Source organism: Globicephala melas, chromosome 4 (assembly GCF_963455315.2).
Source record: "Globicephala melas chromosome 4, mGloMel1.2, whole genome shotgun sequence".
NCBI classification, from domain to species: Eukaryota; Metazoa; Chordata; class Mammalia; order Artiodactyla; family Delphinidae; genus Globicephala; species Globicephala melas.
This window is the reverse complement of record NC_083317.1, coordinates 135,477,617-135,501,541: the sequence shown is the minus strand read 5'-3', so window position 1 is coordinate 135,501,541 and position 23,925 is coordinate 135,477,617. Positions and strand designations below refer to the sequence as shown.

The window sequence follows — 23,925 nt, the reverse complement described above, 5'->3', positions numbered from 1 at the left end:
AGAGATGCTGGCCTGCGGGCGCTAAGACCACGCAGGTTGAAGTGTATCTCAAACCTGCTGCAAACCTTGCAAGTCCCGTTGGGCTAGGCTGTGCCTCTGGAAGGAAGCCGTGGGTGGGACATCTTACAATAGAGCTGAAGAACTCCTTTCTTTGCAGCCATGGAGCTCAGGGCTTTTTCTTTTCCTCCCAACAGTCTATTCTGCTTCTGCTCTTCTTGCTCCTCTGACTTAGGAAAAATTACATGGACTGACGGACCACATAGTGCTGGTCTCATTCCCATGTGCCTCTCATACTGACTACAGAGACAGTCTAGACCCTCTTCTCACAGGCATAGCTTATCCTCACTACTCCCTGCCTTTGCTTTTGTCTTTTCCTAGCTCTCACTTAAAATTCGAAGGTTGATAGAAGATTATTAATTTTAAAAACTATATAAAATTGTAAAATACAAAAATGTAAGAAACCAAATGAACTCAAACCAGTTGACGGTAACCCCAAGGTCCAGGAAAATCCTTTGCCCATCATGGAAATAACTCTTGGACTCTTGGTGTTTCTCTCACACCAAAGGTTTGTGCCTCCAGTTATGTCATGGGCACTTTTCTTCTGTTAACTGAAGGTAAAACATCCAGAAGCAAGTCTCCTGTGGTGTCCTAAAGTGCCCTCCTCACAGCCTGTAGGTTTTCTGTATTTTAAGTCTTGGGGATTTTTCTGAATATTCTGGAATAGCTTATTCTTGACAGCTCAGGAACAGATAGTCTGTGATTTTAAACTATATACCTTATATTAAAAGGTTCACACATTAAGCAGAGGGTGTCAGGCCTTTTATCTCCAAAGAATTAAACTTGGCTAAACAGCTGTTTTCATAAAATTGAAGGCCAAGGAATTTTGTGGGTTGCCTCTAATTGAGCTCCCAGAGTAGCTGGGTGTGTATATCTCAGAGGCCCTTGGATGGCTTTGTTTTCCTTGATCTACTAAATGTCATTTTTCAGGCCAATTGTGGATTGTAAAAGATATTCTGTATTTCTTGGACCTCATAGTCCATTTAATTTTTGAGCATAAACATTCAGAGATTCATAATTTTCCTTTCCCTGTCTCTTCCTTCCTTTAAGCTTGGAAAAAGAGGAGTATTGACACACAGTTTCTAAAACCATTCAGTTGTTTTAGGTGTTCAGGATTAAAAAGGAGCTAAATATATGAAAGTAGGGAGTTACTGCCTGGTCTCTTAAGATAGGCCTTAAGTCCAGGTCATTGACACCTCTAGAGAATCTGCCAATATTAGCCTAAGAGACATTACATTATTGCATTACATGTCTTCTTGTAATTTATTTCTCACAGGCTTCTGTATTTGCCCTGGCCTTCTGTCCCCTGGTTGAGGCTACCCTTACTTTTCTGTTAGGTTCTACCTCTTATACTTCTGCTACGATTGAATCCTCTGTTTATGTTCCCCAGCCCCACCTCTGTCCCCAAATGAACTGATCATTTTTCCCTCCCTACGCTGTGTTTGCTCCTACCATGAACCTTCATTAAGAATCCATTTACTGTTACTGATGAACCTAGTTACAGGGCAGGAATAAAGAGGTAGACATAGAAAATGGACTTGAGGACATGGGGTGGGAGGGCGAAGCTGGGGCGAAGTGAGAGTAGCATCGACATATATACACTACCGAATGCAGAATAGTTGGCTGGTGGGAAGCAGCAGCATAGCACAGGGAGATCAGCTCGGTGCTTTGAGATGACCTAGAAGGGTAGGATAGGGAGGGTGGGAGGGAGGCTCAAGAGGGAGGGGATATGGGGGCATGTGTATGCATGTGGCTGATTCACTTTGGTGTACAACAGAAACTAACAGTATTGTGAAGCAATTATACTCCAATAAAGATCTGTTTAAAAAAAAATCCATTTACTCATTCATCTTTTCTGTTGCCTTCAGTGCTTTTAGCAATATCCAGTCACTTTTTGCCTCAAAGTACCTTACTGTGGTGACTTTGACATAGAGGGTACTAAATAAATATTAATTACCTTGATAAGCAACTCATTACATTAATTCTTCTTAAAGCAATGCATAATTTGAGTTGATGTGAAATGGTGTTTTTCTTCTTACTTTCCTTTCCATAAAAACTTGTGAGCATAGCTCATTTTACTTTTATTAATACATTCATGAACAAAAGAAAAATGTAGGGAATTTTCCAAATTCCTGACAGATAATGATTACATTTATCAAATTCACGTTGCATGGATATAATTTTTTTAAAGGAGTTATTGACTACAGAATTATGTATGGCATGCATGTCTGCTGGATGCTGTCTTCTAAAAATACACCCATATGAATTGAATGAAATCTAGTCTCCTTGGTAGCATCGTTCTATAAATTGATAAGGAAAACACATATGTATTCTGGCTAGGTTCCACCTTGCTAGAACAATATCATTTATTTCACTCTAGAACTTTCTTCCCTTTTTTCTTTTAAATAGGTCACCCCAAACTGGCTATGGAAAGACCCCTTCTTCATGTTTTCAGTGGTCCGTTAAAGGAATTTTTACATATTTCAGAAATGTGATTAAATAAATATTTGTCAATTTTAAGATTGTAAATTTCCCTATGCATGGCACCTTTTAAAAATAGGGCTTTATCGGTCTCAGGAAAAGTTCACACTTCCTGGAATCTACATAATTAATATGATCTAAGTCATTTACTTAGAATGATGTGTTGGTTTTGGATAGTTTTTCCATTATGTTTGTATAAATGGGCCTTCTAGTCTTAAAAATCAGGAGAATTTGTTTCTTTTTGGCATATTTAGTGAATAATATGTATTTGCCCGGTTTAAAAAAGCTATATTTATGCGTGAGCCTCCTGGGCATTATAAGTCCTGGTTTTTAATACATTACAGTAAACCCAAGTAGTTGTCTTTCTAGAGCCATAGATCAGAGAGTAATGTGTAGTGAGAGATCTTTTGTACCAGTTAGTGCTCTTATATGATAGTCACATTTAATTTGGCATCTAATGATTTGACAGATATTCTTTTGATTTTTTCCTAAAAATATAGTAGATATTTTTCATATTGAAATGGGGAAAAAATAGCTGAATGTATCCACTTTAATTGATAATTTATATATATGAACAACTATATCTACTTGATTCTTTATGCATCTTGTAGACTCCTTTTTTCAAGGGGGCAAGGCACTATGTTTGAAAGTCTCATTTTTATAGTTATTTACTTTATATACTCCTTCCCTATGAGGGGTATTAAAAATGGCATCATTAGCAACTCGTTTAATGTAACATATTTATTAGGTACCTATTTTGTTTGAAATACACCAAGAAGTAGAACATAAGAGCCTATGATATTTGCCTTTAAAGATATATATATTTGGGAACTTAATACATAAAAGTAATTAAAGAGTTTGTTAAATAATGATTCAAGTTTAAGATACATCACAAAGTATTATTATGTATGCTTATTAGATAGTATTTACAGGTACACTGTGCTTTTGGCCACGTAATTCTAGGCAACTAGAAGCCTTAAAAAGACTTCTAGGGAAGATAGGAACTGACATGACCTTCTTCGAGGATTAGTAACAACGATTAGAAAGAAACGTCCAAGCAGAACATTCTGTACAACGTAGGAATCAGTCCCATGAACAAAGGCACAGAGGTGGAAAGGCTTTTGGGAGGAGGAGAAAGTACTGTATAATCTAATGTGACAAGAAGTGAGGAGATAAGAAAGGAGAACAGCGGTTCTCCCTCCTTCCACCTGGCCTCCTTATGTGGTTGGGTAGGGCCTGAGACTAGTTCTGCCTAATGAAAGTAGCATCCCCTGTGGACCAGAGCATTTAATTGCTGGTGTGAGACTGTAGTCTGTTCCCCTTTCTGGCACAGTGACCAAGCTGCCTTCAAATCGTGTGTCAGCTCCATGAATCTGGATCCTTGCGTGACTGAGCAGAGCCCTCTGGCCAAGCTATCATAATGCTAAAGAGAAATAAAACACTAATTGTTTAAGCCACTGAGATTTGGGAGTTGGTTGTTAACCACAGCATGTATAACCTAGCCCAGGGGTCCTCATCCCCCAGAACCGGGCCACACAGCAAAAGATGAGCCGCAGGCAAGCCAGCCAAGTTTCATCTGCCGCTCAGCATCCCCCGCATAGGGCTGAACCATCCCCCCCATCACTCACATTACCGCCTGAACCATTCCCGCCCGAACCATTCCCGCCCCACCCCCGCCACGTGGAAAAATTGTCTCCCATGAACCCGGTCCCTGTTGCCAAAAAGTTTGGGGACTGCTGACCTAGCCTATCCTGATTGTTAAGGCATCTGGTGGAAATAATAAAGGAAAAGAAGTTTTTAGCTGCATGTTCTAAAGACCTGACATTTTTTAAGAAATAAGCCCAAGTCACTCCCAGATTTCCACATAGAAGAAGATTCTACAACATAAACTAATGTCTTACATTAGACATGAAAAGCTAACTTAAGAATTGGAGAATGTATTGAAACAACCTTGGAAACAACAAGATCTAGGTAAAAGGATTGCAGGGTTATCATTGGATAAAATAATTAAATGTATTATTTTCAATTATTAGTTACCTCTATCAGCATTTATCAAAATTATCCTGAATTCTTATTTTTTTCTTCTATCATCTCTCTGGTTATAATGTGATTAATTGGTGACTTGTCATGAATTATCTAGTTAATTTGTATTGTATTTTTACCTGTCTTTAAAGATATTCAGGATTGTATTTCATGTTTTCCATACACTCATCTTCTTGTTTTTTTCTTCATAAACACATTTTCAGGTCACATTGAAGTAGTGAAATTACTTGTGGCACACGGAGCTGAAGTGACATGCAAGGACAAGAAGTCTTACACACCTCTCCACGCAGCAGCCTCTAGTGGGATGATCAGCGTGGTCAAGTACCTTCTTGATCTTGGGGTTGATGTAAGCAGTACAGAAGAATGGAGCATTTTGTGTGTTTGTGATTTTGTTGTTGGCAGAAGTTATTTCAAATTTAAAAGATGATTTCTTACAATAAGATTTTTGTCTTTTAATAGTTTTATGTTTATAGTCCTTCACATAATATACAGTGCACTGATGTCTGACCAAGCCATGAAGTTAGTCAAATGTATTAAGAGGTAAAATATATTCCAAAGGTGAACGGTTGATTGACAGAAGTTTTTCTTTTCCATCACATTCTAGGCCCTGTAGCTTCATTTCAGCTATGGAAACCAGCAGATCAGACATATTTGGATTATTTTCCTAAGTGGCTGGGTTATTGTTAGTATTATTTGCCCAGTTTGTCTAATATTTCCTTTAAATGACCGTAGCTGTTCACATTACAGGATATTGGCCAGAGGCAGGCAGGAAAACTAGAGGCTTCTGGCCCATTAGCTGCAAGTGTTCCTTACTGTATGATCTCTTTGGTTCAGAGGGGTTGCTCCTTCATCTGAATATATTTGATTACGGAACTGGGATAGCTAAGAATACCTGGAACTCCCACAGTCCATCCTTTAGGCACAGTTCTGACAAACTCATCTGGTCTTTAAAACACAGATGAAAAAGCAGCCAGGTAGAAGGAGAGAGGGAGGTAGTTTAGATCAGCTGCAAAGACAGAAAGATAGGTGGTAATCTGGTTGGACAAAGAATACGTGGCAGAACTGTGGAGCTGGATAGCCTATTAATTTAATTTAAGAACTTTGTGAAGCACTTAGTTATTGAAAATGTAGGGATCAAAAATTCAAACACATTGTTAGGTAGAAGCTTGTAGAGTGCAAACAGATGAAAGTTTTATTTCAACTCAGCAGTTCCTAGCTCTGTTTCAACAGAGTGACATAATGCCTTAAGAGACCCTTGATCTAGATAAATGAGATAGCCTTGTTTCTGATCACTGTTTCAAGTCCATTCTGGTGCAATTTTTAAAGCTTATGTTATTGACAGCAAAATTATAAACTCTGGTGAGAGTGTTCTTCAGAAAAAGTGGTCAGACTTAGAGCCATTTAGTGACATGTGGCCTCCAATTGCATGACTTAGTTTCCTAGAGCTGAAGTGAGTGACTTAAAACAATAAATTTAATCTCTCAAAGTTTTGGAAGCTCCGAGGGAGAATCTTTTCTGTGTCCGCCAGCTTTTGGTGATGAAATCTAGATAACCTGACTAAAGTTAAGTGTTGCTTTTTCACTTCCTCTAATTTCTGTTACCAGAGATGTGAGAAAAGAAAATGTTAAATAAAGTTGTGATAAGTTGGGGCCAACCACAAGGTTAGAGGGCACAGTCTCCACACAGGACTGACTTCAGTTTTGATGATTCACTAGAAGGACTCCAGAAACTCACTGCAAGCTATTATACTCACAGTTATGGTTTATTATGCAGAAAAGATACAAATTAACATCAGCCAAAGGAAGAGACACACAAGGCAGAGTCTAAGAGTATTCTAAACACAAAGCTTCCATTGGCCTCTCCTTACAGAGTTAGGACTCCTTACTCTCCCAGCATCAGAACGTGACATATGCACATAGTATTGCTAACCAGAGAAGCACTCCTGAGCTTTGTTTTCAGAGTTTTATTGGGCCTCCACTACATAGGCATGATTGATTGATCAAAATTGCTCATATGGTTGATTTCAGTCTCCAAGTCCACTGATACCAGCGGACCCAAAGCCCCTCCCCTCCATCACATGGTTGGTTTATGTGGTGTGGTTGGCCCTGCCCTAAAGACCCGCTGTGCCTGCTCCTGCTCTCAGGTCCAGGGTAGCCAGCTCCCACCCTGGACAAGGACACAGCTGTCAGGTGTGCCATAGATGACCTCCCAGAAGACAGGAGCGAAAGTACAATTCTTTACCACAGAAAAGTTATGTAAACTTTAAAATATTCATCCAATATATTTTTTAAGAAATAGAAAGGAAACTTCAGTTACATGAATTATTTCTCAATGTTGACTATATTTTTTGAGCATATTCATTTTGGTAAAATGTCAGTATGTAGGCTGGAAAATATCTAAAGCCCAAGTTTGTTGCAAAAATGAATTAAATAGAAAAGGATGTCAGTCATTTTTAAAAAAATCTTTCTCTCTACTAATCACCAACTTTATTAATCTTTTGTCACTGTAAATAGCAGAAAATATGCGTGTTTTTCAATATGTGTCAGAATTTTCAGTTTGTGTTCATTTTTCATGATTCTTAGAATTAATTCTGTGGTTGTCCCTTCCCTAGAATGCTTTTAAAAATATATTATTTGTTTTCATTTTCCTAAAATATCTCTTGGAATCATTCAGTTTTGTCATGAAGTAGACATCGTATATATGAGTTATGTTCCCTGAAGCTACAAAATCGTTTGACACCAAAATGTTGTTATGTTCATTTTTTTATTGAAGTTTAAGATTATAAGCCATATCTGTGTATTTATCCCTGTTTGTTTCTCACTTTAATAATTAGATTTCAACCACAGTGTTGCTAAAATAGCTCACAGCGATAATTAGGAAGACTGCTTTAAGATTGACAATTTTTTTCTTCCAATAGATGAATGAACCAAATGCCTATGGAAATACACCTCTTCATGTAGCCTGCTACAATGGACAAGATGTTGTCGTGAATGAACTTATAGACTGTGGTGCTAATGTAAATCAAAAGAATGAAAAAGGGTTTACTCCTTTGCACTTTGCTGCTGCATCAACACATGGAGCATTGTGTTTAGAGCTTCTAGTAGGCAATGGGGCCGATGTCAATATGAAGGTATGAAGTAATATCAGAATCCCTATCTAGTATTTAGGAGTTCACTGTAGTATCAGTAGCTACTAAAAAGGAGTGAATTACTGATAACACACAGATGAATCTTAAAAATACTATGCTGAGTGAAAGCGTTACACAAGAATATATTAACTATTTCCATTTATATAAGGTTTTAGAACAGACAAAATTCCAGTTATATGGGGTTCCATACGCTATAGTTGGGGAAATAAAAAAAAGAGAGAACAATTGTTGCCTCTGGGAGGAGAGACTGATGAAAAGGGGGCGTGGGGGAACTTTCTCTGTGGTGGTAATGTCCTGTATTTTGACAACTTTGTTATATAAATAAGTGTTAGTCAAAACTCATCAGGTGGTACATTTTTTGTATGTCTCATTGCATGTAAATGTTCCCGTAGAAGGTTACAAATCAAACAAATACTGAACCCTAGTTAATGATATGCATACCAAAGTGTTTAGAGGTAATAGGTAATGATATCAGCAGCTGACTTTAAAAAGCATCACTTAGGGACTTTCCTGGCGGTCCAGTGGTTAAGACTGCACGCTTCCACTGCAGGGGGCACAGGTTTGATCCCTAGTCTTGCATGCCACGCGGTGTGGCCTACCCCCCCCCCGCGCCCAAAAAAAAGCATCACTTAATTGCACGGGTGGGTAGAGAGATGGATGTATGATAATGCTCACATAGTAAAATGTTAGTGGTAGACTCTAGGTGGTAGGTATATGGGTGTTCACTGTAATAGTCTTTCAACTTTTCTGTTTTGAAATTTTTCACAGTGTTAGAAAAATTAGAAGACTGATACGGTGTTTTACATATAAGAATAGTTGCTTTTTGGTTTTTTGGTCATTCACTTCCAAGAGTGAACATTTAAATTTAAAAATATGTGAAAATTCTGGAGCCAAAATATACGTACTTTACTGCATAATTCTTTGGAAATGCACCTGCAACCACAGTTTTGAACATAACTACTTCATAATGTGTAATCATCATTTTATATTTTCCAAGATGCTTTCACTGATTGCTTCTGTATTAATTTATTAATTCATTCTTTGAGCACTTGCCAAACCATGTCTTGTGGTGTAAAGAAAAGAAAACCACAAACAAAATTGAACCGTTTAGGATTAGTAAAAACATTTAAGCTTCAAATGTTTTCAGAGCTTTCATTGCATAAAATTTCAGCTTCTTTTGTAGGTGTGATGAGCCAGTGTCTTTCAGACTGGTAGAGAAAGGAGTCCATTTTCTTACCTGTCTAACTTTAGAAAATCCTTTAACGATGCCACTGACCCACTCTGACAGCTGTAGCAGCAGCAAGCCCATCTATAATTAGGTCGTTGCTCTAAATTGCCCCTTGCCAGCTAAAGGACAAAATTTATACATATCAACTTATGGAAGGAAAGGGCATGAGATATCATAAAGAACTCCTTTCTGGTTAAAATGTCTCTTTTACGAATATACATTTAAAGCTTTCAGTTCTCAATCAAATCACCAACTAAACTAAAGTTTTATTTTTAATAATTTAAATAACTTCTAAATATTTACTGATAAGTTCAAACTGCTTATTTTGATTTGAAGAATTCCTGCTGTTTGGATAATCAGTGCCTAGAAAAAATATCAGAATTCTTGTGGGGGTGGGAAGTTAGTTACTTGTTTCCTCAAAAGCCTAGTAATATTTTTTAATGAAGAGTTTTTCAAAATAAAAACTTTGAAATTATCTTCATATTCTTCAAACGAAAAGATCTCATCAAGTAGTTTTAGTCTCTGTGAGACCCCTTTATGATAAAGGGGCTGTAGTTAAAATTATCTTTGTTAAATATTAAGTATCATGAAATAAGAGGCTTACCTATATCATTAACTGTTATGCATTTTTTAGTTTATATGGGGCTGGGTAAAAATTAGGCTTTCTATTGTATACAGTGCCATTTAGACATGACTGTTTACTATAATTTGAAGATAATTAATCACTTGCTTCATGTCATTGCCTACATAGCTGACTCTAGTACCTATGATTATTTTTAAGTCTGTATTTTCTTTTGAAATGTTGAGATGAGAATCAGTTCTACAAGAGGGTCACTTGTAGTATAATGCTTAGCAGTGGTTTTATTTGAAGTTACCTCCCTAATGATTTAGAAAATTCAGTGGTAGATTTTACACATGACAAGGGAATGTTTTAGCAAAACAGTTAAGATGTGGTGGTTAAGTAGATTTGAAGACAACAGACCATGATGCTGGTTTAAAAATAGATTTCATAAAAGTTGCTTTAATTTTGTCTAAGGACATATGACATCCTGCTGATGTGCAGTTGCCCAGTTATCTTACTGCCGAGTTCCATTGAAACACACTGCCTAAGTTGTTGATGACTTCTGAGGTACCGTCCAACTGACATTATGTAAAAATTGTTGATAGCAGTGAGTTTTCAACGCATAAGAATTTGCATTCATTCAAGAATATATCTTCGTTCCTGACACTATGTTTCCTGTATTTGTCAAATCGATGCTTATCGAATTATTGTTTGACTAACAAGTTAAGGCTTTGACATTTGCCTTGGAGGAAAAATATTATATTTGTTGACCCTAAAGTTCTCCTTATCAAGGCACCTTTCTCCTTCATCTTTTCCTCCCATTCCATTCTCTATTTTGATTTTTCTGTCCTTGATCAGGTTGTGGATGACTAGAATTGGAATGTGAACTTAGATTTGTAATTATTCAGTTTATAAGTTTTTTAATTGGTTGTCCTACAGAATACTACATAGAAGTAAAATGAATGGGTTTTTTACATATTTATTAGAGTATAATTGCTTTACAATGGTGTTTTAGTTTCTGCTTTATAACAGAATGAATCAGTTATACATATACATATGTTCCCATATCTCTTCCTTCTTGCATCTCCCTCCCTCCCACCCTCCCTACCCCACCCCTCCAGGCGGTCACAAAGCACCGAGCTGATCTCCCTGTGCTATGCGGCTGCTTCCCACTAGCTATCTACCTTACATTTGGTAATGTATATATGTCCATGCCTTTCTGTCGCTTTGACACAGCTTACCCTTCCCCCTCCCCATATCCTCAAGTCCGTTCTCTAGTAGGTCTGTGTCTTTATTCCTGTCTTACCCCTAGGTTCTTCATGACATTTTTCTTTTCTTAAATTCCATATATATGTGTTAGCATACGGTATTTGTCTTTCTCTTTTCTGACTTACGTCACTCTGTATGACAGACTCTAGGTCCATCCACCTCATTACAAATAGCTCAATTTTGTTTCTTTTTATGACTGAGTAATATTCCATTGTGTATATGTGCCACATCTTCTTTATCCATTCATCCGCTGATGGACACTTAGGTTGTTTCCATCTCTGGGCTATTGTAAATAGAGCTGCAATGAACATTTTGGTATATGACTCTTCTTGAATTATGGTTTTCTCAGGGTATATGCCCAGTAGTGGGATTGTTGGGTCATATGGTAGTTCTATTTGTAGTTTTTTAAGGAACCTCCATACTGTTCTCCATAGTGGCTGTACCAATTCACATTCCCACCAGCAGTGCAAGAGTGTTCCCTTTTCTCCACACCCTCTCCAGCATTTATTGTTTCTAGATTTTTTGATGATGGCCATTCTGACTGGTGTGAGATGGTATCTCATTGTAGTTTTGATTTCCATTTCTGTAATGATTAATGATGTTGAGCATTCTTTTATGTGTTTGTTGGCAGTCTGTATATCTTCTTTGGAGAAACGTCTATTTAGGTCTCCTGCCTATTTTTGGATTGGATTGTTTGTTTTTTTGTTATTGAGCTGCATGAGCTGCTTAAAATTTTTGGAGATTAATCCTTTGTCAGTTGCTTCATTTGCAGAGATTTTCTCCCATTCTGAGGGTTGTCTTTTGGTCTTGTTTATGGTTTCCTTTGCTGTGCAAAAGCTTTGAAGTTTCATTAGGTCCCATTTGTTTATTTTTATTTCCATTTCTCTAGGAGGTGGGTCAAAAAGGATCTTGCTGTGATTTATGTCATAGAGTGTTCTGCCTATGTTTTCCTCTAAGAGTTTGATAGTTTCTGGCCTTACATTTCGGTCTTTAATCCATTTTGAGCTTATTTTTGTGTATGGTGTTAGGGAGTGATCTAATCTCATACTTTTACATGTACCTGTCCAGTTTTCCCAGCACCACTTACTGAAGAGGCTGTCCTTTCTCCACTGTACATTCCTGCCTCCTTTATCAAAGACAAGGTGACCATATGTGCATGGGTTTATCTCTGGGCTTTCTATCCTGTTCCATGGATCTATCTTTCTGTTTTTGTGCCAGTACCATACTGTCTTGATTACTGTAGCTTTGTAGTCTAGTCTGAAGTCAGGGAGCGTGATTCCTCAAGCTCCGTTTTTCTTTCTCAAGATTGCTTTGGCTGTTCGGGGTCTTTTGTGTTTCCATACAAATTGTGAAATTTTTTGTTCTAGTTCTGTGAAAAATGCCAGTGGTAGTTTGGTAGGGATTGCATTGAATCTGTAGATTGCTTTGGGTAGTATAGTCATTTTCACAATGTTGATTCTTCCAATCCAAGAACATGGTATATCTCTCCATCTATTTGTATCATCTTTAATTTCTTTCATCAGTGTCTTATAATTTTCTGCATACAGGTCTTTTGTCTCCTTATGTAGGTTTATTCCTAGGTATTTTATTCTTTTTGTTGCAGTGGTAAATGGGAGTGTTTTCTTGATTTCACTTTCAGATTTTTCATCATTAGTGTATAGGAATGCCAGAGATTTCTGTGCATTAATTTTGTATCCTGCTACTTTACCAAATTCATTGATTAGCTGTAGTAGTTTTCTGGTAGCATCTGTAGGATTCTCTATGTATAGTATCATGTCATCTGCAAACAGTGACAGCCTTACCTCTTCTTTTCCAATTTGGATTCCTTTTATTTCCTTCTCTTCTCTGATTGCTATGGCTAAAACTTCCAAAACTATGTTGAATAAGAGTGGTGAGAGTGGGCAACCTTGTCTTGTTCCTAATCTTAGTGGAAATGCTTTCAGTTTTTCACCATTGAGGATGATGTTGGCTGTGGGTTTGTCATATATGGCCTTTATTATGTTGAGGAAAGTTCCCTCTGTGCCAACTTTCTGCAGGGTTTTTATCATAAATGGTGTTGAATTTTGTCAAAAGCTTTCTCTGCATCTATTGAGATGATCATATGGTTTTTCTCCTTCAATTTGTTAATATGGTGTATCACATTGATTGATTTGCATATATTGAAGAATCCTTGCATTCCTGGAATAAACCCCACTTGATCATGGTGTATGATCCTTTTAATGTGCTGTTGGATTCTGTTTGCTAGTATTTTGTTGAGGATTTTTGCATCTATGTTCATCAGTGATATTGGCCCGTAGTTTTCTTTCTTTGTGACATCCTTGTCTGGTTTTGTTATCAACGTGATGGTGGCCTCGTAGAATGAGTTTGGGAGTGTTCCTCCGTCTGCTATATTTTAGAAGAGTTTGAGAAGGATAGGTGTTAGCTCTTCTCTAAATGTTTGATAGAATTCGTCTGTGAAGCCATCTGGTCCTGGGCTTTTGTTTGTTGGAAGATTTTTAATCACAGTTTCAATTTCAGTGCTTGTGATTGGTCTGTTCATATTTTCTGTTTCTTCCTGATTCAGTCTTGGCACGTTGTGCATTTCTAAGAATTTGTCCATTTCTTCCAGGTTGTCCGTTTTATTGGCATAGAGTTGCTTGTAGTAATCTCTCATGATCTTTTGTATTTGTGCAGTGTCAGTTGTTACTTCTCCTTTTTCATTTCTAATTCTGTTGATTTGAGTCTTCTCCCTTTTTTTCTTGATGAGTCTGGCTAATGGTTTATCAATTTTGTTTATCTTCTCAAAGAACCAGCTTTTAATTTTATTGATCTTTGCTGTCGTTTCCTTCATTTCTTTTTCATTTATTTCTGATCTGATTTTTATGATTTCTTTCCTTCTGCTAACTTTGTGGGTTTTTTGTTCTTTCTCTAATTGCTTTAGGTGCAAGGTTAGGTTGTTTATTTGAGATGTTTCCTGTTTCTTAAGGTAGAATTGTATTGCTATAAACTTCCCTCTTAGAACTGCTTTTGCTGCATCCCAGAGGTTTTGGATCATCATGGCTCCATTGTCATTTGTTTCTAGGTATTTTTTTTATTTCCTCTTTGATTTCTTCAGTGGTCACTTCGTTATTAGTAGTGTATTGTTTAGCCTCCATGTGTTGTATTTTTTACAGATCTTTTCCTGTAATTGATATCTAGTCTCATAGCGTTGTGGTCGGAAAAGATACTTGGTACCATTTCAGTTTTCTTAAGTTTACCAAGGCTTGATTTGTGACCCAAGATATGATCTATCCTGGAGAATGTTCCATGAGCACTTGAGAAAAATGTGTATTCTGTTGTTTTTGGATGGAATGTCCTATAAATATCAATTAAGTCCATCTTGTTTAATGTATCATTTAAAGCTTGTGTTTCCTTATTTATTTTCATTTTGGATGATCTGTCCATTGGTGAAAGTGGGGTGTTAAAGTCCCCTACTATGTGTTACTGTCGATCTCCCCTTTATGGCTGTTAGTATTTGCCTTATGTATTGAGGTGCTCCTATGTTGGGTATATAAATATTTACAATTGTTATATCTTCTTCTTGGATCGATCCCTTGATCATTATGTAGTGTCCTTCTTTGTCTCTTGTAATAGTCTTTATTTTAAAGTCTATTTCATCTGATATGAGAATTGCTACTCCAGCTTTCTTTTGGTTTCCATTTGCATAGAATATCTTTTTCCATCCCCTTACTTTCAGGCTGTATGTGTCTCTAGGTCTGAAGTGGGTCTCTTGTAGACAGCATATATATATGGGTCTCGTTTTTGTATCCGTTCAGCCAATCTGTGTCTTTTGGTGGGAGCATTTAGTCCATTTACATTTAAGATAATTATCGATATGTATTTTCCTATTCCCATTTTCTTAATTGTTTGGGGTTCGTTATTGTAGGTCTTTTCCTTCTCTTGTGTTTCTTGCCTAGAGAAGTTCCTTTAGCATTTGTTGTAAAGCTGGTTTGGTGGTGCTGAACTCTCTCAGCTTTTGCTTGTCAGTAAAGGTTTCAATTTCTCCATCAAATCTGAATGAGATCCTTGCTGGGTAGAGTAATCTTGGTTGCAGGTTTTTCTCCTTCATCCCTTTAAATATGTCCTGCCAGTTCCTTTTGGCTTGCAGAGTTTCTGCTGAACGATTGGCTGTTAACCTTATGGGGATTCCCTTGTGTGTTATTTGTTGTTTTTCCCTTGCTCCTTTTAATATGTTTTTTTTTGTATTTAATTTTTGACAGTTTGATTAATATGTGTCTTGGTGTATCTCTTTTTGGATTTATGCTGTATGGGACTCTCTGTGCTTCCTGGACTTGCTTAACTATTTCCTTTCCCATATTAGGGAAGTTTTCAACTATAATCTCTTCAGATATTTTCTCAGTCCCTTTCTTTTTCTCTTCTTCTTCTGGAACTCCTATAATTCGAATGTTGGTGTGTTTAATGTCCCAGAGGTCTCTGAGACTGTCCTCAGTTCTTTTCATTCTTTTTTCTTTATTCTGCTCTGCAGTAGTTATTTCCACTATTTTATCTTCCAGGTCACTTATCCGTTCTTCTGCCTCAGTTATTCTGCTATTGATCCCATCTAGAGTATTTTTAATTTCTTTTATTGTGTTGTTCTTCGTTGCTTGTTTCATCTTTAGTTCTTCTAGGTCCTTGTTAAATGTTTCTTGCATTTTGTCTCTTCTATTTCCAAGATTTTGGATCATCTTTGCTATCATTATTCTGAATTCTTTTTCAGGTAGACTGCCTATTTCCTCTTCATTTGTTAGGTCTGGTGGGTTTTTATCTTGCTCCTTCTTCTGCTGTGTGTTTTTCTGTTTTCTCATTTTGCTTATCTTACTGTGTTTGGGGTCTCCTTTTTGCAGGCTGCAGGTTCATAGTTCCCGTTGTTTTTGGTGTCTGTCCCCAATGGCTAAGGTTGGTTCAGTGTGTTGTGTAGGCTTCCTGGTGGAGGGGACTGGTTCCTATGTTCTTGTGGATGAGGCTGGATCTTGTCTTTCTGGTGGGCAGGTCCACCTCTGGTGGTGTGTTTCGGGGTGTCTGTGGACTTATGATTTTAGGCAGCCTCTCTGGTAATGGGTGGGGTTGTGTTCCTGTCTTGCTAGTTGTTTGGCATAGGGTGTCCAGCACTGTAGCTTGCTGGTTGTTGAGTGAAGCTGGGTGCTGGTGTTGAGATGGAGATCTCTGGGAGATTTTTGCTGTTTGATATTATGTGGAGCTGGGAAGTCTCTTGTGGACCAGTGTCCTGAAGTTGGCTCTCCCACCTCAGAGGCACAGCACTGACTCCTGGCTGCAGCACCAAGAGCCTTTCATCCACATGGCTCAGAATAAAAGGGAGAAAAATAGAAAGAATTAGAAGAAAGAAAGAAAGAAAAAAGGAAGGAAGGAAGGAAGAAAAGAAAAAGAAGGAAAGAAAGAAAAGGAAGGAAGGAGGGATGGAAGGAAAAAAAGAAAGAAAGAAGATAAAGTAAAATAAAGTACGATAAAATATAATAAAGTTATTACAATAAAAAATAATTATTAAGAAAAAATTTTAAAAAAACAGACGGATAGAACTCTAGGACAAATGGTGGAAGCAAAGCTATACAGACAAAATCTCACACAGAAGCATACACTCACAAAAAGAGGAAAAGGGGAAAAAATCATAAATCTTGCTCTGAAAGTCCACATCCTCAATTTGGGATGATTCGTTGTCTATTCATGTATTCCACAGATGCAGGTACATCAAGTTGATTGCGGAGCGTTAATCCTTTGCTTCTGAGGCTGCTGGGAGAGATTTCCCTTTCTTTTCTTTGTTTGCACAGCTTCCAGTGTTCAGCTTTCGATTTGGCCCAGCCTTTGCATGTAGTTCACCGGAGGGTGTCTGTTCTTCACTCGGACAGGACGGGGTTAAAGAAGCAGCTGCTTCGGGGACTCTGGCTCACTCAGGCCAGGGGTGCGGGAGGGGCACGGCGTGCGGGGCGGCCTGCTGCGGCAGAGGCTGGCATGAAGTTGCACCAGCCTGAGGCTGTGCGTTCTCCCAGGAAAGTTGTCCCTGGATCCTGGGACCCTGGCAGTGGCGGGCTGCACAGGCTCCCCGGAAGCAGGGTGTGGATAGTGACTTGTGCTCGCACACAGGCTTCTTGGTGGCAGCAGCAGCAGCCTTAGCGTTTCATGCTCATCTCTGGGGTGTGCGCTGTTAGACGCCCGTCTCTGGAGCTCCTTTAAGCAGCGCTCTTAATCCCCTCTCTTCGCGCACCAGGAAACAAAGAGGGAAGAAAAAGTCTCTTGCCTCTTCGGCAGGTCCAGACTTTTCCCCGGACTCCCTCCCGGCTAGCCGTGGCGCACTTAGCCCCCTTCAGGCTGTGTTCACGCAGCCAACCCCAGTGCTCTCCCTGCGCTCTGACCAAAGCCCGAGCCTCAGCTCCCAGCCCCGCCTGCCCCGGCGGTGAGCAGACAAGCCTCTCGGGCTGGTGAGTGCTGGTCGGCACCGATCCTCTGTGCAAGAATCTCGCCACTTTGTCCTCCGCACCCCTGTTGCTGCATTCTCCTCCGCGGCTCTGAAGCTTCCCCCCTCCGCCACCTGCAGTCTCCGCCCACGAAGGGGCTTCCTAGTGTGTGGAAACCTTTCCTCCTTCACAGCTCCCTCCCACTGGTGCAGGTCCCGTTCCTATCCTTTTGTCTCTGTTTATTCTTTTTTCTTTTGCCCTACCCAGATACGTGGGGAGTTTCTTGCCTTTTGGGAGGTCTGAGGTCTTCTACCAGCATTCAGTAGGTGTTCTGTAGGAGTTGTTCCACGTGTAGATGTATTTCTGGTGCATCTGTGGGGAGGAAGGTGATCTCCACGTCTTACTCTTCCGCCATCTTCCCCTCGTCCCCAAAATGAATGGTTTTTATAAAGCAGTATAGCCCTGGTTTTTCATAACCTTGCTTATCATGAACACTGCCTCATTGATTTTGTCACTTACCGATTTTTTTTCCCCACTCTTCAAGTGTTTATTCCATAATCAATTACTGTAGAGAACAGAACCCCAATTGTATATAGGTTGAAAGCAAGAAATATACAGTTTCTCACAATATATCCAGTTGTCAACCCAGATAGCTGTCACACCTTTTCCCACCCCACCGTGTACTTTAAATTTTGGTCAGATAAACAAAATATCCCAAATACTTCTTTCCTTTGTGATGGTCACATGTATGTTTTGATTAACAAAATAATTTTCAGGAAGAAAAGACTTTACCTAACTCGCAATAAAAGATATCACCTAACTCAGGCGTTGTTTTTCTTCATATGTGGAATTCCTCTAGAATTTCAGAATTTCTACATCAAACACACATACAAGGCCAGTCTGGTTTATTATTTTAAGTAATTTGAGAAAATAGCTAACATTATTTGTTACAAATAATTATAAACAAAATAATGTGTAAAGTTTTTTAAGTGAATTATAGTTTCTGAAGTTAATTCTAACATTCACTTTTCCTTGGTCAAGGAGGGATTCAGCATTTCTTAGAACAAAAAATTGTAGGAGTGTGAAATTTTTGAACTGTGGGCAGCACATCCTGGCAGTACCACTTCCAGTGATGTGACCTTGGTCGAATCATTAATATCCTTTGTGCATCAGTTCCCCTACCTGAAATAGGAGTGATGCTAAGATTACACCACACCCACCACTCCAGGCCTTTTTAAAACTATGGGCATTGAGGTTTCTGTATATTTGTGCTTTATGATATACATACTAAAAAATTAGTTCATAATTTCAAACAGCTGTTTTACTGCCACAGGCTTCAGTTAAACTTAACGCTCGAGTGTAATAGTTCTACAGAGTAAAGTTGCAAGAGGATAGTCAAAATAAAACTAACAATTGCATGGTACAGATATAACAAGAATTTTAAATCTCTTGTGTGTTTATTTCAGAGCAAAGATGGAAAAACCCCACTGCACATGACTGCCCTCCACGGTAGATTCTCCAGATCACAAACCATTATCCAGAGTGGTAAAAAGTATTTCTGTTTGTTTTTTTTCTTAAGTGTAGTAAAAGCATCCACATAATGGTATTGAGGAATTGTCATAGCAGTATACACATTTTTGACACTTGATATCAGAGCTCATGAAAATCAGATAATGAATTTTAAATGCCATGTACATGTATCTTTTGTAATTTTGTTTTTCATTTATTTTTGTATTGTTTCCCTTAGATTATAAATATAATTTCTCTAGCAGTTAGTGTTGGCTTTTTTAAAACATGCTAGATAGAAAACTCTGCCTTTCTACTGCGAACTGTATTATATATTAAGAAAACTTTGTTTCATTTCTCTCTTCCCTTCTGACTATCTTGACCTGTTTTTAGCGTTTTCATTTATTTTCTGAACTTGTCTTCTTTTGCATTTGAATTAGTACTAGGCAGGCTAAACTTTTAAATAAAAAGAACCTTTGGGTACTTTAAAGTAGTATTTTCACAAGCCATGTTCCAAGGAACTGTTTATTAGTAGTCCTGAAGACAATAGCTGTTCTGATTTTGCAGGGAAAGGGTAGGAATAAGCTCATGATCAAATAATTCATAAAATATTGCATGCTGTCTTCTTGGTGACACAGAGTGTGCACATTAAAGCTTTGGAAAGTCTCACTCTAAAGAAATGTGTTTAATTTCGTTTAAATACAGTGGTTTCCAAACTTATTGGATGCCCAGAACCCTTTTGTAATTTTTAAATCTGTTAAAATCTTATGCTTGTTCACAAAATTGCTTTAAGTGTGAAATATAACCCCAGTGCCTGGCCCAGTAAATGTGCTGTGGATGAAATCTATGGTTAAATTGCTATACCCATTAGTTTGTGCTTTTTATAATTGCATTTTATATCACTTTCCATGTAATAGATTTGACTTGATCGTTATATTAGTCCAGTGTCTGATAGTATGTCCTTTATTGCAGGAGCAGTAATCGACTGTGAGGACAAGAATGGCAACACCCCTTTGCACATAGCAGCAAGGTACGGCCATGAGCTGCTAATCAACACTCTAATTACAAGTGGTGCTGACACTGCAAAGTAAGTACTTCCCAAGGTAGTGTTGATGCCTTGTCAGGGAAACATGTGGATTTTGTCCTCAATGTAGTACTAATTGCTTGAGCTTTATCCTCTTTTTATTGGCGATGTAATAGAATAGAATGTTTAATGTGATTTCATTGGTAAACCAGCATAGGGTATTTTTATATTTTTTTACCCCAGTTCTTTCTAGATTATGAATAACATACTAAAGTTTCCTTGTAAGATTTTGTTTGAAAGATGGATTCTCTTGCATGCTCTGCAGAAAGAAACACCCTACTTTTAAATTGATGTTTATCATTCTTATGTATGTTTTTAAATTTTTATTACCTTTTTTATATGTTTATTAACATGTTTTAAATCTTCTGTTAAACTTTCTGTAAATGGTATGCTACTGTACACTTTTTAACTTTTTTTTTTTTTTTTTTACATGAAGTTGTTGGTTTAGCCATGTAGATATAAATTTGGGCTTTTTTTCCTCATCTCTATACGTAACTAGTTCATTCATTTTATAAAATTTAATTCTTGTGTAAAGATTTCACAATTTTTATTCATTCTCATTTACAAACACAAGTTGCTTCCAAGTTTTTACTATGACAAAAATTACTGCAGTGAACATTCTTAAACATTTTGCCTTGTGGTAATGATTCTCAACATCGGGGCAGGGGGAATGGGTTTTGCTCCTGAGGCAAATGTCTAGAGACATTTTTGGTTGTCATAATTTGGGGAGGAGAGTGTTACTGTCATCCAGTGTAGGTAGAACCTGGGGGCACTGATGACATCCTACAGGCACAGGATAACCCAGCCCCCCAGCCCCCAGCCCCCAGCCCCCCAGAAAATCCATAGTGATGGTAGTGCTGAGGTTGAAAAGTCCTGCTCCTGCTCTAAGAGGAAAGTTGCTGGATAAGTTAAGTATTGAATAGTTTCTTTTTAATTTATTTAAGTGATTGCATTGTGATGAGGACACTGTCCTGTTCACTTTAGGCGTGGCATACATGGAATGTTCCCCCTCCATTTGGCAGCCTTAAGTGGTTTTTCAGATTGCTGTAGGAAACTTCTTTCTTCTGGTAAGTGGAACCTTCACAGACAGATTATCCCCTTTTACCTCCCCAAACCACCCCCCGCCATCTCCCATTTTAATACAGTCTCTTTATCCTGCTTTTCCAGAATCACATATAGATATGTCCATGTGTGGATCATTTATTAACCCCTCTTAGAAGATGTTGGACCCTTTAATTTTAAGATTTGATTTTCTCTTCAGCTCTGGGAAAGGTTTTATTTTTCCAGTGATTTCCTCCTCTCTCTCTTAGTTGGGGAATGGGGTGTGGAATATTTCTAGAGCAGTCCCTTTGTGTCTAGAAGTAAAATATCTTCATTTGCATGCTTCCTTTTTAAGAGCCAGTGGCCAGTTTACAATATCTTGTAGGTTTGTGAAATTATTTATGCCATATCTAATTACTGTCTTAAAACACCACATAATCAGTTTGAAGCAAAACAGGATCAATAGCTTTCTATAACTATTACTACAAAATTATCCTTATTAAATGCATAGAATTACTAAATATATAAGATTTAATTTTTAATGATATTCTATTTCTTAGCGTGTTAGGAAAGTTGAACAGATTTTGTATATTAATACTCTTGATTGCTAAAAGAATTATGGGAAAATTTCAGTGAAAATTAACATATTGTGAGACAGACAGTGAGTTTTTCTTAATGATATCTTTTAAGTGAGGTAATTGTGTTTTGAATGTTTTAAGTGTATGTGTGTCCACAAGTCATCACATACCCATTTATCTATGAAGGAGAATTCTAAAAACCTCTTCTCAGTGTTAGTATTAACGTGCAAGTATCAAAGCACCTATGGGTTTAAAAAAAAAGTTTTATTAAGAAATAATTCATGTATCATACAATTCACCTGTTTAAAATTTACAATACAGTGTTTTTTTTAATTCATATTATTTTATTTATTTTTTATTTTTTTCATTTTAACATCTTTATTGGAGTATAATTGCTTTACAATGGTATGTTAGTTTCAGCTTCACAACAAAATGAATCAGTTATATATATACATATGTTCCCATATCTCTTCCCGCTTGCGTCTCCCTCCCTCCCTATCCCACCTCTCCAGGCGGTCACAAAGCACGGAGCTGATCTCCCTATGCTATGCGGCTGCTTCCCACTAGCTGTCTACCTTACGTTTGGTAGTGTATATATGTCCATGCCTCTCTCTCGCTTTGTCACCGTTTACCCTTCCCCCTCCCCATAGCCTCAAGTCCATTCTCTAGTAAGTCTGTGTCTTTATTCCTGTTTCACCCCTAGGTTTTTCATGACATTTTTTTTTCTTAAATTCCATATATATGTGTTAGCATACAGTATTTGTCTCTCTCTTTCTGACTTACTTCACTCTGTATGACAGACTCTAGGTCTATCCACCTCATTACAAATAGCTCAATTTCGTTTCTTTTTATGGCTGAGTAATATTCCATTGTATATATGTGCCACATCTTCTTTATCCATTCATCCGATGATGGACACTTAGGTTGTTTCCATCTCTGGGCTATTGTAAATAGAGCTGCAATGAACATTTTGGTACATGACTCTTTTTGAATTATAGTTTTCTCAGGGTGTATGCCAAGTAGTGGGATTGCTGCGTCATACGGTAGTTCTATTTGTAGTTTTTTAAGGAACCTCCATACTGTTCTCCACAGTGGCTGTATCAATTTACATTCCCACCAACAGTGTAAGAGGGTTCCCTTTTCTCCACACCCTCTCCAGCATTTATTGTTTCTAGATTTTTTGATGATGGCCTTTCTGACTGGTGTGAGATGATATCTCATTGTAGTTTTGACTTGCATTTCTCTAATGATTAGTGATGTTGAGCATTCTTTCATGTGTTTGTTGGCAGTCTGTATATCTTCTTTGGAGAAATGTCTATTTAGGTCTTCTGCCCATTTTTGGATTGGGTTGTTTGTTTTTTTGTTATTAAGCTGCATGAGCTGCTTATAAATTTTGGAGATTAATCCTTTGTCAGTTGCTTCATTGGCAAATATTTTCTCCCATTCTGAGGGTTGTCTTTTGGTCTTCTTTATGGTTTCCGTTGCTGCGCAAAAGCTTTGAAGTTTCATTAGGTCCCATTTGTTTACTTTTGTTTTTATTTCCATTTCTCTAGGAGGTGGGTCAAAAAGGACCTTGCTGTGATTTATGTCATAGAGTGTCCTGCCTATGTTTTCCTCTAAGAGTTTGATAGTTTCTGGCCTTACATTTCGGTCTTTAATCCATTTTGAGCTTATTTTTGTGTATGGTGTTAGGGAGTGATCTAATCTCATACTTTTACATGTAGCTGTCCAGTTTTCCCAGCACCACTTACTGAAGAGGCTGTCCTTTCTCCACTGTACATTCCTGCCTCCTTTATCAAAGATAAGGTGACCATATGTGCATGGGTTTATCTCTGGGCTTTCTATCCTGTTCCATGGATCTATCTTTCTGTTTTTGTGCCAGTACCATACTGTCTTGATTACTGTAGCTTTGTAGTCTAGTCTGAAGTCAGGAAGCCTGATTCCTCCAGCTCCGTTTTTTGTTCTCAAGATTGCTTTGGCTGTTCGGGGTCTTTTGTGTTTCCATACAAATTGTGAAATTTTTTGTTCTAGTTCTGTGAAAAATGCCAGTGGTAGTTTGGTAGGGATTGCATTGAATCTGTAGATTGCTTTGGGTATTAGAGTCATTTTCACAATGTTGATTCTTCCAATCCAAGAACATGGTATATCTCTCCATCTATTTGTATCATCTTTAATTTCTTTCATCAGTGTCTTATTTTTTAAGTATATTCACAGAGGTATGTAACCATGACTACAATGGGTTTTAGAACATTTTCATACCCCCCCCCAAAAAAAACCCCTCATTTTCAGTCAGTTCCCCATTTCCTCCCTCCCCCCAGCCCTAAGCAGTCATTAATCTACTTTCCACCTCTATAAATTAACCTATTCTGGACAGTTCATAGAAATGGAATCACCCAAGATGTGGTTTTGTGACTGATTTTTCTCGCTTAGAAATGTTCTGAAAGGTCATCCAGTGTTATAAACATGTATCAGTACTTTATTTCTTTTTATTGCTGAATAATAT

The 23,925-nt window shown here is 37.8% G+C and overlaps 1 protein-coding gene across 7 annotated transcripts in view; it reads left to right on the top strand.

Annotated features, from left to right (window-relative positions):
- ANKRD28 (ankyrin repeat domain 28) overlaps positions 1–23,925 on the top strand; it is a 186,778-nt gene that overhangs the window by 128,330 nt on the left and 34,523 nt on the right. For all 7 annotated transcript variants that reach the window (XM_060298628.1, XM_030876381.2, XM_060298625.1 and 4 more), the window contains 5 exons: positions 4,785–4,927; positions 7,499–7,711; positions 18,680–18,758; positions 19,692–19,806; positions 20,788–20,870. In XM_060298628.1, coding sequence (XP_060154611.1) covers positions 4,785–4,927; positions 7,499–7,711; positions 18,680–18,758; positions 19,692–19,806; positions 20,788–20,870 — 633 coding nt within the window. The remainder of the gene's footprint in view (positions 1–4,784; positions 4,928–7,498; positions 7,712–18,679; positions 18,759–19,691; positions 19,807–20,787; positions 20,871–23,925) is intronic.